Source organism: Orycteropus afer, unplaced genomic scaffold (genome assembly GCF_000298275.1).
Source record: "Orycteropus afer afer isolate SDZICR_OR568_19922 unplaced genomic scaffold, OryAfe1.0 scaffold00134, whole genome shotgun sequence".
NCBI classification, from domain to species: Eukaryota; Metazoa; Chordata; class Mammalia; order Tubulidentata; family Orycteropodidae; genus Orycteropus; species Orycteropus afer.
Genome location: NW_006921721.1, coordinates 3672099 through 3685038, shown reverse-complemented (window position 1 = coordinate 3685038; position 12940 = coordinate 3672099). Strand labels below are relative to the sequence as shown.

At 41.2% G+C, this 12940-nt stretch overlaps 1 protein-coding gene across 1 annotated transcript in view; it reads right to left on the bottom strand.

Moving 5' to 3' along the window:
* Positions 1-12940, bottom strand: part of SERPINE3 (serpin family E member 3) — a 106490-nt gene that overhangs the window by 33458 nt on the left and 60092 nt on the right. Inside the window, 6 exon segments of the mRNA XM_007945247.1 lie at positions 8456-8564; positions 8567-8613; positions 8615-8643; positions 9894-9898; positions 10703-10806; positions 10808-10875. Of these exon segments, the coding sequence (XP_007943438.1) occupies positions 8456-8564; positions 8567-8613; positions 8615-8643; positions 9894-9898; positions 10703-10806; positions 10808-10875 (362 nt within the window).

Below are 12940 nucleotides of genomic sequence, written 5' to 3'. Positions count from 1 at the left end.
AGGCTCAAGACAGGTCTTGAAACGCAAACTTAGGTCTGAAGATGTCCAACAGGCCCAAAACAAAGAAGGGAAGTATTGTGACCTTGTTAAGATGAATAGAATGCCGTGGTGCGGCTCTCCACAACCAGTAATATAGGGTTGTTTTTTTTTTTAAATGATTGAGTTTTGTTCCACATTTTTTTCCCACTCCATCCAAGATCTCCAATTTTGATCCATTCCCAACTGATTGGCAGTGGTAGCGGGGCACCATCTAGCTCTTCTGGGCCAGGGTTTTATGTAGGCTGAAGTTCTCAGTTTCCACTAGTCCTTTGGACTAATTGTTTCCATGTGTCTTTGATTTTCTTCACTGTTTTTTCTCTAGATGAGAAGAGACCAATGATTGCATTTTAGATGGCTGCTCATAACCTTTTAAGAGTCCACTCACTACTCACCAAAGTGGGATGTAGAACAATGTTTTGGTGTAGTATATTATACCAATTGAGCTTGATATCCCCCATGACCATAGTCCTGAGCCTGCAGGCCCAGTGACTCATTCCTTCAAGGTATTTGATTGTGACTAAGAAGTTATCATAACTTTGCCCCCTGTTAGTGTCACTATATATGTGGAGATTTTTACAACACATGTAAATATATAAGTAGAAATATCATGTACCAAAGCTGTATATGGTCATGGGTATATTCCCATTCACCTATCCATACCTGATCATCTTTCATATCTGCCTATGTATCTACCTATGTATTAATGTTTTTTGTTACTGATAAAACAAAATTGTGTATGCAATAGTATTTATCTTTGTTGTCTCTATCTCTTGTACAGCTCTCCACTAGAGTTATTGTGCTGGTCATCTACTGTTGGTATATTGCCTTTCCCTTCACTCAAATCAATACATGTCTCTTACCTAACTAGCTATTTTCCCTTCTCTCTTCTCCCTGGTAACCTACAAAGAAAATTTCCTTCCATGTGTAAATCTTTCCTTGACTTTTTATAATAGTGGACTCATACAATATTTGTCTTTCTGTGATTGACTTACTTCACTGAACATAATGTCCTTCAAGTGCATCCATGTTATGAAGTTTTTCATGGATTCATCATTATTTTTTAAATTTGCATAGTATTACATTGTGTTTATGTACCATAGTTTGGTTAACCATTCCTTGGTTGATGGGCACTTAGGTTGTTTCCATCTCTTTGCTATTATGAATAGTGCTATGATGAACATGGGTGTGCATATACTTATTCATGTTCCAGCTCTCACCTACTAGCAAGATTGCTGGATCAAATGGTATTTCTATTTCCAAATTTTTAAGAAAGGGCCATACTATTTCCCACAGTGGTTGAACCAATTTACAGTCCCATCTGCAGTATATGAGAGTTCCAATCTCTCCATACCCTCACCAGTATTTGTTTTCTGTTTTGTTGAACTTTGCTATTATTGCCAGGATGTGGTATACAGTGGTTTTGATTTGCATTTCCCTAATGACAAATGAGGAGCTCTGGTGGCACAGAGGTTAAGGTATTCAACTACTAACTAAATGGTTGGTGGTTCAAACCCACCAGCCATTCCATGGGAGGAAGATGTGACAGTCTGCTTCCATAAAGATTTACAGCCTTGGAAACCTGGTGGGGCAGTTCTAATCTGTCCTATAGGGTCACTATGAGTTAGAATTGACTGGATGGCAATAGGTTTGTTTTTTTTTTTTTTTGGGGGGGGGGTTAAATGACATTGAGCATGTTTTCATGTGCTTTTTGGCCATTTGTATATCTTCTTTGGAAAATGTCCATTTAAATCTTTTGCCCATTTATTAATTTTTTTAGTGTTGTTGAGTTATATAAGTTTGGTATATGTTTTGGATATTATATATTCTGGATATATCAGATATATATTTCTCAAATATTTTCCCTATTCTTTACATTGCTTCTTTACCTTCTTGGTAAAGCCCTTTTGAATGAACAAAAGGTTTTAATTTTGATAAAGTTAAATTTATCTATTTTGTCTTTTGTTGCTTTACTTTTGGGGTGGTTTTTAAGAATCTATTGTCAAAAATTAGATCTCAGAGATTTCTCTATGTTTTCTTGTTTTAATAGTTGTGTGGTTTTAATTCTTATATTTAGGTCATTGATCTATTTCGAGTTAATTTTCATAGATGATGCGAGGTATGGATCCAAATTCATTCTTTTTCACGTGCAAATCTCCATACCATTTATTGAAAAGATTATTCTTTCCCAATTGAATGGACTTGCATACTTACTGAAAATCAATTGGCTGTAGATGTATGGGTATATTTCTGTACTTTTCAGCTCCAGAATTTCTATTTGGTTAATTTTTGTATTTATATTTCATTATTTATAGTCTCTATTTTGTGAGACATAAGTCCCTTAGTTTCTTTTAGTTCTTTATCTGTGTTTTCCTTTACATTTTTGGGCATATTTGAGACAGTTGATTTAGTCTTTATTTATTTATTTATTTTTGAAAGCTCAATTCCTGGGTTTCCTCAAGAATTGTTCATTTCTCTTTTTCCTGTGAATGGACCATTCTTTCTTGTTTCTCTGCACACTTCATAATTTTTCATTGAAAGTCAGATATTTTTAATATCATAATGTGGCAACTCTGGAAATCTGATTCTCCCTACTCCCCACTTCTTGCTATTGCTTGCTTTAGGTTGTAGCTGTTTGTTTAATGTCTTTTCTAAGCTACTTTTTTAAGGACTGTGTTCTTTGTTGTATGTGAGGATCGGAATCTCTGTTTCATTAGTTTCATGTAAGCTAGTAACTGACAGAAATTTACTTAAATTCCTGGAGCGAAGGCGGGGAAAATCTCCCTGTGGTTGTAGCTAGGATTAGTGTGTATGTTGAGGCTCCTTCAACACTCAGTTGGGCAGTTCACTCTCCCTTCACCTTCACTTCCTGCTTTCATAGACTCGAATGTTAGCCGAAAGTGAACACTTAGGGCCTTCTTAGGTCTTCTCTGAACTTTTGCGTATTCTGGGCATGTTCATGGCCTTCTAGATTCCCAAATATTGGAAGGTTTTCAAAAGCCTCATTCCCCAAATCATCTCACTCCCCAGCTTTTTCTCCCTGGCTCTTTGGCATTTCTATTGTTTGCTCTAACTGATATTCTTTGCCCCAGCTGGCAGTGGCTGTTTTATTTGCTTTTAAGGGTTTTTAACAAATGTCCTTTTTGTAGAATCTTTTTGTGTCTTCAAAGAGTTCTGAATTACTCAAAATAAAGGCAAGCCCTTTGTATTAGTCTTTCATGGAGCCTGTCAGGTCAAAACAAACAACCACAATTCTTTGAGAAGAATTCTGCTGTCTTCAAGACTGCCACTGAGCCAAGAGGGGAGGATGGGACTAGGGTAAGTGAAAATGACACAAAGCTCTCCTACTGGATTTCAATTGCTTTTTTCTTGATTAAGCATTTTCTTGGTTGCTGCAGACCTTTGACTGTTTTCCAGAGTTTCAATAAAGTTGATTCTGATAGGTTCTTTTTGTTTTTAGGTGTTTCTGTGGAAACATGGGTCCCTTGTTCTACCATTTTCACTGACATCACTCCTCCACTTTACTCTGGCAGTATTATGAGTATTGGTTCTAAAAGTTTCATTAATACATTTTTCTATTTGTAGGATATATAGAATATTTTGCTTCCCATTACAGTTATTTGTGATAATGTAAACTACTTGAGAATAAGATCTATATAAGCCTTTTATATATTTCTTAATAATAATAATTAGTGAGTGCTTATCTTGGCTATGCACTGTGATAAGTGCTTTTTGTGGATTATCTCATTTAATCTTCCTATGACTGTGCTATTATCATCCCCATTTTACAGATGGAGAAACAGGCTAATGAGTTTAAGAAACTTCTTCAGGATCACCTAATTAGTATGTGGCATAGCTCATTTCACACTAAGACTGTCTGACTGCAGAGCCCATGCTCTTAACCTCTACACTTTGCTACCTCTCATGATGTGTGACACCTGGCACATAGTAGGTCCACACACACAAAGTTATTGACTGATTTGCAATTCAAAGAGTATCTCACTTAATATTTTTATATTTGATAAGACATATATTAGGAGCTCTGGTATCATAGTGCCTAAGGCACTTGACTGCTAACCCGAAGGCTGGCGGTTCAAACACATCAGCCACTCCTCGGAAGGAAGATGGGGCAATCTACTTCCGTAGTGATACTGCCTCGGAAACCCAATGAGGAGTCACTATGAGTCTGACAACACATAACAACAACAAGACATATATTCATGTTTCCTGTGTGCTTTGTGTTGCCTTTGAGGCACAGAGGGAAGGAATGCAGTTAAAACTTTGGTTTTCCTCTTTAAGTCCTGTGAGCAGAAAACCAACTTTATAATATTTACCCAAGGGCAAGGCATATAAAATTTTACTGTTGACAGAACTTTTAAAAAGGATCTTTTTAAAAGGCTGCTGATATTATTTTTCTTTGAAAACAAAAAAGTTTAAAATGGATTTAGATTATCTTCTATATAAAACCACACAGAGCTTGCAGGGGAGTAAAAGCAATGGATAATATAATTTAATATCAAAGATTTTGTTGATGTATAAGACAGTGTGCCCTATATTTTAAACAATAGTATCAGAATTTCACATAAAAGTATGTTTTTATGTGGATACCTTTTCAAAACAGGTGTATGCTTTCTCTAAGTATGCTGACATTTCTCAAAAATTTTTGGACTCTCTCTCTTTCTCTCTTTTTTTCCTGGAAACAAGTTTTACTTAAATAAGAGTTTAAATACATTACATAACATTAAAACTGAAGGGGGGGGGGAGACAAAAAAGGAACCCAGTTGTACTTCATATGACATTGGGCAGCTGTTGCTAGTAAGTTGCAAGCTGCAGGGCTAGCTACATGTCAGATACATCAGCTTGAAATTTGTTCCCTTGTCAAAAGTTTAACTTAGATTGGCCTCACATTCTGGTGTTCTTTGGACAGCCCTTAGCTAGAATGTTGTTGTTGTTATGTGCTGTCGAGTCGGACCCGACTCATAGCAACCCCTCCTTGGGTTTCCAAGGCAGTATCACTATGGAAGTAGATTGCCCCATCTTCCTTCTGAGGAGTGGCTGGTGGGTTTGAACCGCCAGCCTTCTGGTTAGCAGTCAAGTGCCTTAGGCACTATGCTACCAGAGCTCCCTTAGCTAGGATATGTCTGGTCAAAAAGAACAACAACCCAACATCTTTATTCTTTATTCTCTTCTTTTTAGCTAGGATATGTCTGGTCAAAAAGAATAAAGACATTGGGTTGTTGTTGTTATTAAGTGCCGTCAAGTCATCTCTGCCTCATAGCGACCCCTCCTTGGGTTTCCAAAGCAGTTATCACTACAAACCAGATATCCTGCCACCTCACTAGAGGGAAGGTGCCTTCTCCTAAGCTCTGCCCACCTTGGCAGGTTGGGAGACACCAGGGGATCATTCTTTTGCTACCAAAGCCTCCCTCTAGCGGACTGCTGCCTCACCCCATCCTCTCAGCTCCTCCAAGGGCTGTTAAGGTGGTAGGTGATGCTCTTTTAGACAGGGGAACTTCTGGCCAGACATAGCCATCTGTGATTTTGGGAGTCCGAGCTTGGCTGAAACATCTCGTTACTGCCTTGTTTCAGGCTGGGCACTGCTGGCGCCTTTTGCTTGACCTCTGTTTAAATGAGGGATTTCAAGACTAGACAGCATGGCTCTTTTCAGTTTATTGCATGAAGGAGTTACACAGTCCAAGTTAAAAGTGGACCCCAAATGGTTACATTATACAAGCTGCAGGTTTTAAACTTGTGACAAGGGACAGAAGGGAAATTTTCTACTCATTGCAAGGAAATCCTCACTCAAGCTTCAGTGAGCCACAAGCACTTAAAACCCATGAACCTTCAGCTGGTCGTCCTTAGCCAGTGCACCCTATACAAGGAACTGGCATATATATGTTCTTGCGCTGGTCAACCTGTAGCTCAATTACTTCTCCATATTCTAGAGGTTCAATGACAGTACCATTGCAGGCAAATTTCTTCTTAAAGGCCTTCACTGATTTCTTTTTATCGTAATCATCAGCGATCCCTTGTACAGTAAGGAACTTCCTGCCGTTTCTCTATTGAATTCTTATATGGATATAATCCTCAATCCCAGCAGGAAGTAGGTCATCACCCTTACTTGCATCGGCAAAGGGGTCGAAAGAGTGGAGGTTCTGAACAGCGATTCCCTTTCCTTGGTAGAAACAGCCTGCGGAAGGCGGGGGCGGGGACAGAGAGCCAGAAGCGAGGGGTTCCAGGGGGAGGCTGCCGAGTCCTCGGCGCCTCAGTGACTGGGGTCAGCTGTGAGGAGTTTATCAAGGTTATGGACAACCTTGCCCAAACCTCAGCAGATAGACTTTGCTGTTCCAGACAACATGTGCTATGGGGTCCAGACCCTGCCCTCTTGAAGGCTGCTGTCAGGTGCTCATATCCGTTAACTATGCACTAGGTGGGGTAAGGGGAGAGGTGTCACCCCACTCTCCTCTCTCTACTTCACCAGCCCTTCAAGCTTCTTCAATAAACTTTTGTGTGTGTGTGTGTGTGTGTGAAACCTATAATAAAATATTAAAATAAAATAAAATTAAAATAAAATATTAAGTATTAAAGATAATAATAATAAACCAAGCTCAGCCATTGAGTAGATTCCAACTCATAGCCACCCCATTGGGTTTCCAAGGCTGTAAATCTTTATGGATGCAGACTTTCTCGTCCTTCTTCTGCAGAGAGGCTGGTGGGTCCAAACCACTAATCTTTTTGTCAGCAGCCAAATGCCCTAACCACTGCAAGACCAGAGCTCCTTACTTCTTAAAAACGCTGTAACAGTGGTTAAAAGCATGAATTTGGGAATCAAGTGGCTGAGATTTGAATGCTAATTCAGTGACTCTTACTAGCTAAGGAACTTGTATTAAGTTACTTTAATCTGTCTTTGCTTCATTCTTCTCATTTGTGAAATGAGTTCACGATAGTAGTGCTCAGTGCACAGGATTGTGAAGACTAAATGAAATAATGTTGTATAGTGCTCAGAACAATGCCCAGCGCAGGGTATATGTACTTTATTGTTACCATTGTGCTTTTATTATTGTTTCTCAGTGGTACTGAGACAGTTAAGGGCTCTTTGAAGCCAAGCATGATTACAGTGGGTGATAAAACTGAGTAATATCATTTTTGGTAAATGAAAAGCTGTAAAAGTGAAGGATGACTATAAAAGATGAGAGTGATATTCTTGTATGGCTATGAAGGCAGGTTCAGAAGAAATGTTACAAAAATGTCTTGAGTAAAGTAAATATCCTTTCTCCAAATCAGACAGAAACATCACCAGACACCATCGTGGCAATGTCACAAAAAACAATTGCAGCCAATTGCTGAAGCAGGCTGCACTTTCTACTTCTAATATCAGAAACTCTTCTCCCTTCCTTTGCTGAGCATCTTTCAAATATAACAGAGAGGCTGGGGCTGCTTCTGTTTCATGCCAGAGAGGTCTGTTGAAATATCCAGGCTTTGTGCTTTGATTTGGAGGCCAAATACATGGCTTTGAGAGACAGAGAAGATTTTATCAGGCTATGCCAGATTCCACTTTAGACCTTGGCCCATTGCTCTCTGGGTCTCTCTTTGTATGATTTTGTTCCAGTTCACAAACTTATTTTTAACTCCTCCAGGAAGCTCTGCCAAGGCCTCAGCCTTGGACCTGCTGAGAGCCTGGCCAGTGGAGAGAGGCCAGGGTGGTGAGTTGGGAGGAGTAGGGAGAAGTCACACACTGAAAACCAGCTTCAGACAGCATCCCGCACTGAAATGCTAGTCTACGTATTGGTTATATTCAAATGTGCTCATCCTTTAAAGAAGTTCTGAGATGAATCCTTTTATAAAGTAATGAGTTTTGCTAATAGGTTTTGCTTTGGAAAAGCAAAATCTAGTGTCATCATTTAACTTTTTGAAAAATTGTATTTATACCTATTTGTTTTATTTTTAACAGAGGGCTCAGTTCAATTTAGAAAGATTGAAGACTTTCAGCACAGAGATTTGAGTCTTGAATTTTTTAGGCCTTGATTAGGTTTCTGGTCTATATTTTCACCATTATATAATCCATCTTATCTCTTTGCTTGGGGAAAAATGACAATTGTATATGCTTAGGATGTGAAAGATTTGGGGTACATTTCTAGAAGGGAAATTTACTACTCTTCTTCTCTGCCTCTGAGAACTGATTATGGGGTATAGCTAGAGTGGGGGGCCTTAAGAAAATCTTAAGAAATTGGTTAATTTCATTCTGTTCCATAAGGTTATCAGAAGCAGTGATTCTAGAAGATTGAAAGGGACCCAAATACTAAGGTAACTTCCCCTTGCTTCACCTCTGGGGATACTTGAGACAAATGGTTAATAAGGACAGGATCTTGTGTCAGACTGCCTGGGTCCAATTCAGGCCCAAGGAGGGCCAGGCTGCTTATCTGGTAAGAACATGTCTATTCTGGGTCTCCTCAGGTTGTTGGTCCACTTGTAGATGATGCTGGCTGTGAGATGTGGCTCAATGCAGCCCACTAGGAGATCTTTGTCATAGGCATTACCAACAACAGACTTGTACTTTCCAAGTAAGGCAGCTCCAACCCCTACCTGTTGGCCCCCAGGATCCTGGGACTTGGCCTGGGGGGTTCAGGAAACAGGGATTAGCTCTGTCCCAGGAATGCAGGGAATTGACCAGTGGCTGCACCCTGGGAGGAAACCAACTTACAGAATTAGAAACAATAAAAGAGAGTTTCCATCTCACTCTCAGGAAGCAGCTTGAAGCCAAGAACTGTTGGGTAGTAGCATCACCTTTTCTGATCCTAAAACCGGGAATCTCTAAGATACCCTCACTGGGCCTGAGTCCTTAAGCTTGTAGTGGCTGGGCATGGTGAGGACAATGACACATGGGAGAGCCATTTACCCTGTCTTAAAGGGACAACCACTGCAATGCTGCTCTGTGGTGATCATGGAGAGCCCAGGTTCTTTTTGCCAGATTTTCCTATCTTTCAAGAAAGCTCTAAACACAGATTTAAATCTCCAAATTTTCAAAACACTACACAGGCCTAACAAAACAAGTCCAGGCTGGACTTGACCTGTTAACTGATGATTTGTAGGCTCTAACCTAAACAGGTTGACCTCAGGATAGGCAGCAGAGAGCTTGTGACAAAGGGAATGGCTGGCCCAGGAGAGCCAGGATCTGGAGGCTGGACACTGAGAGGTGGGCTGACCCTGGGGATAGCCCAATGGCAAGCAGTGATTTCAGAAAAATGTGATGTGACAGGTGGTGGGTGGCAGCAAATACAGATGGCCAGGAACAGGAAGGGAAGGCGAGTCATACAGGACAATCTAGGTGGGCAGATGGCAATCTGGCAGCCTGGGTGGCCCCAGCATTGGGGCGGAGCTGTAGGCAAGATCAATCTTTAGGACTGGTGAGACCAAGGCAGGGTCTAGTGCTGACAGAACAGGATAGCTGGCAGGCTCTGAAGACATGACACCTACTCCTTACTTTACTTCTTCAAAGAACATATTTTCAGTAACCATTGTATGCAGACACCGTGAACTGCATGTGCTGGGAAGAGCAGCGTGGTGCCTGCCTGCCGTCACTGAATCAACAGTCACATCAACCAGAGTGGGTAACCATAGTAATGATAAAATGTTCTGGAGAACAATAATAAATAGTAAATGTAGATTTATTTATCCAACAGATGTTCTTCAGCTCTCATCTTTAAAAAGAAAAAAAAATTGCTGTGGAGTCAGTTGGGACTCATGATGACTCCATTTGGGCAGAGTATTCAAGGCTGTGACCTTTCAGAAACAGATTGCCAGGCTGAGTGGGGCGAGTAATCTTTTGCATCATCCATGTACTCCCGACCTCAGCTTACTTGACCTCAGTAGGTAATGATAGGTTGAATAAACAAATGAACACATTTATTGAACACTCAATATGTATTCTCAACTGACTGTGTGGACTCAAAGCAGGACTAGTAACAAGTTTTCTAAACCCCAAAGCTCCTAAAATACTGACTTAAGATTCCTTGAATTCCCCCAGAATAAGAACATAAACAGACCTACAACCTAGAGGTGCTGAGCGTTAGTGAGAGGTCCTGACTGGGGAGTGGGGTCTATGGGTGTAGGGAGGTGCATAGGGCAGGGCAGGGGGATCCTGCCTCCCTGTCAGGGCTAGGGTCGCGCTGAAGAGTCGACACCCCAGACTAGTCTGTGAGAATGAAGGTTAGGTGGGCAGGTGTGGGCCAATGCTGCATCCCTCACCTTGACCAGGATGGGCACCAACAGTGGCATTTCAAAATAGGACTCGTACCAGCAGACCTCTCAGTCTAGGATGCTGTCCTCCAGTCTTTCAGACTAGATTCTCCACCGTCCAGCCATTCTCATTGCCAGATAGCAATGCGGGTTTTCAGCCTATGCGGGTGCTTGACAGGAGGCAGTTTTTTGGTTTTGTATTAACTCCTTCCTTTACTAAAGGAAAAGGGAAATGTCAAACATGAGATAAGTTTCGCTTCTGATCTGCTTCCTTCCTGTCCTTTCAGAGAATGCTGACTGCTCACTGGTCCTTCTAAGGGTCTCACCGCCCCCACACACACCGCCCATCTTTCCTAGACCACTGCTTCCTCTCTCCTGCCCATGTTGCGTGCTTTCTCTCCCTTCAGGCAGCCTGGCAAGAGGCACTCACCATAGCTGACCTCAGCCATTTGGTACATCATGGATACCTGCAGGTTGAGGCCTTCTGCACAGGTGAAAGGGAGGAGTTATGAGTCTGTGGAGAAGAATCTTTTGCCAAGTGCTTTGGAAAGACATGGAACTCATGAGTGCAAGCTGAGCAAATGCTACTGCGTCTGACTCCCACTATGAGCCTCCTGGGCTCTCACCTGTCAGCAGAGAGCAAAATGACCACTGAGTGAGCAGCAACAACTCAGGGTCAAACCTGGGCCCTGAAACCTGCTCACACTCGCTGATGGGGGCTTAGTCTTTGCAGAAGCTGGAATTGTAGCCTACTTGTTAATATCTATTTATTGTTGAATCAATAAGCATTTGTAACTAGTTGTTACAGAAGACCATGCTTTTAATGTTTGCTGAACTGGGAGGGTTGAATGCTCCTGTTGGTTCTGTCTGGGAGCTAGTTTCCAACACTGATTAGGCATCCATGCCCCACATGGCCCAACTGCTGCTCCCTGTCCCTTGCTGAGCCTTTGCATAGACAGCAAGGGTCAGTGCATTATTTTCAGAGGCTGTGGTTAAAATATAATGCATTAAAAGAGAGAGAAGCAGGCTGCTCACCCCTAAAGGGACAGTTTTTGCCCCACCTCTTCATTTATTTAATAGACACACACTTTGTGATAAGCTCTGTTCTAAATGCTTCAACCAAGGTTCATCAACTCCTCACAGCAGCCCTGTGAGATCAGTTCTATTATTATTCCTCATTTTACAGATGGGAGAACTGAGGCACAGGGAAGTTGTCCAAGGTCACATCTGTGTTGGTAGCAAAGCCACCATCTACCTATTTTCCCAAAATAAAAATTTTGGATTTCAACTCAAGTAACCTGGCTCCAGTCTATAGGGGATGCAAATAGTTAAGTGCTAGGCTACTAACACAGAGGTTGGAGGTTCAGATGCACCCAGAGGCACCTAGAAAGCAAGGCCTGGTGATCTACTTCCAAAAAATCTTCCTTGAAAACCCTGTGGAGCATAGGTCTGCTTTGACACATATGGAATTGCCATGAGGCAGAATCAACTCTACAGCAACTAGTTTGGTTTAGGTTTTTAACCTGGCCCCAGAGTCCATGCTCTTAACTGCTGTACCCCACTGCCCTTCTTTCTTAGAGAGCAGTCAGCCCAAGAGCTGAGAGCAGTAATGGTGTCCTGGGCCCCTTGGAGCCATGAGAAGCTGAGACAGGGAGTTCAACACTTTAAAGTAAATTGAAAAGACACTGAATCATTATGGAGAGTTGACAGAGCACTTCCAGTAAGATAGTGGAATAGATAGACAAGCTACACAGACCCTCTTCAATGAAGAAAAGAGAAACCAGTTGACACATATACTGAAGATAATCCTGGAGCTTTGAAAAGAAGGAAACTGAAATGGATTAAATACCAATTAGTAGAAGAACTTGAATGAAAACAATGAATAAGGAGACAAACAGAGCTGTGGACTGTCAGCTATTCTGATGGCATGAACAGTTTGAATATTTACAAGTGGTGTTAGGACCTGAGCAGTAATTAAAAATTAGCCCTGCTCACCAACAGCTACATGGAGAACTGCACTGGTGGCTGATGACTAAAAAAAGAAACACCAAAGAAGGAGAAAAACTGAGCTGTTTTCTTTCGGCTGTACAGAGGGTGCAGCCATTTTGGATGTTTACAAGTGGTGTGGTCATATTGGATATTTAAAGCACCAGTGTTCAGACACCAGTGAACTTTTGTCGAGGACAGCAGGGGCAGTCATACTAGAGGCTGATGACTGGAAAGGTGCAATATTCCCCTTGATATTCTAATACCCCACATCCTCTTGGTGAGGTGCAGCCATACCCCACCCCCACCCACATTTTGGATAGGCAGGAATTCCATCCCAGTCTGTGTTCTGATAGAGCCTGGGGGCCCTGTCCTGCCTGCCTCCCAGAATTTTTAAAAAATTATTCTTTTTTTCTTTTTATTTTTTTATTCTTTCTTTTTCCCTTCCAAGGTTCTTTTTTTCTCTTCTCTTTTCCTGGTCCTATCTTTTTTCTTTCTTTTGGTTATTCCCATCCCTTGCTTTTCTTTTTGCTTATTTTTAATTATTTTTTCACTCTAGCTCTTTTTTTATTCCCCACTAACCAGATATTATGGGTTTTATTTTTCTTCTGTTCTATTTATATTTCTTTTGCCTTTTAAAACTATTTCTTTAAATATGTCTTCTCATTTATTGCCCCCCCCC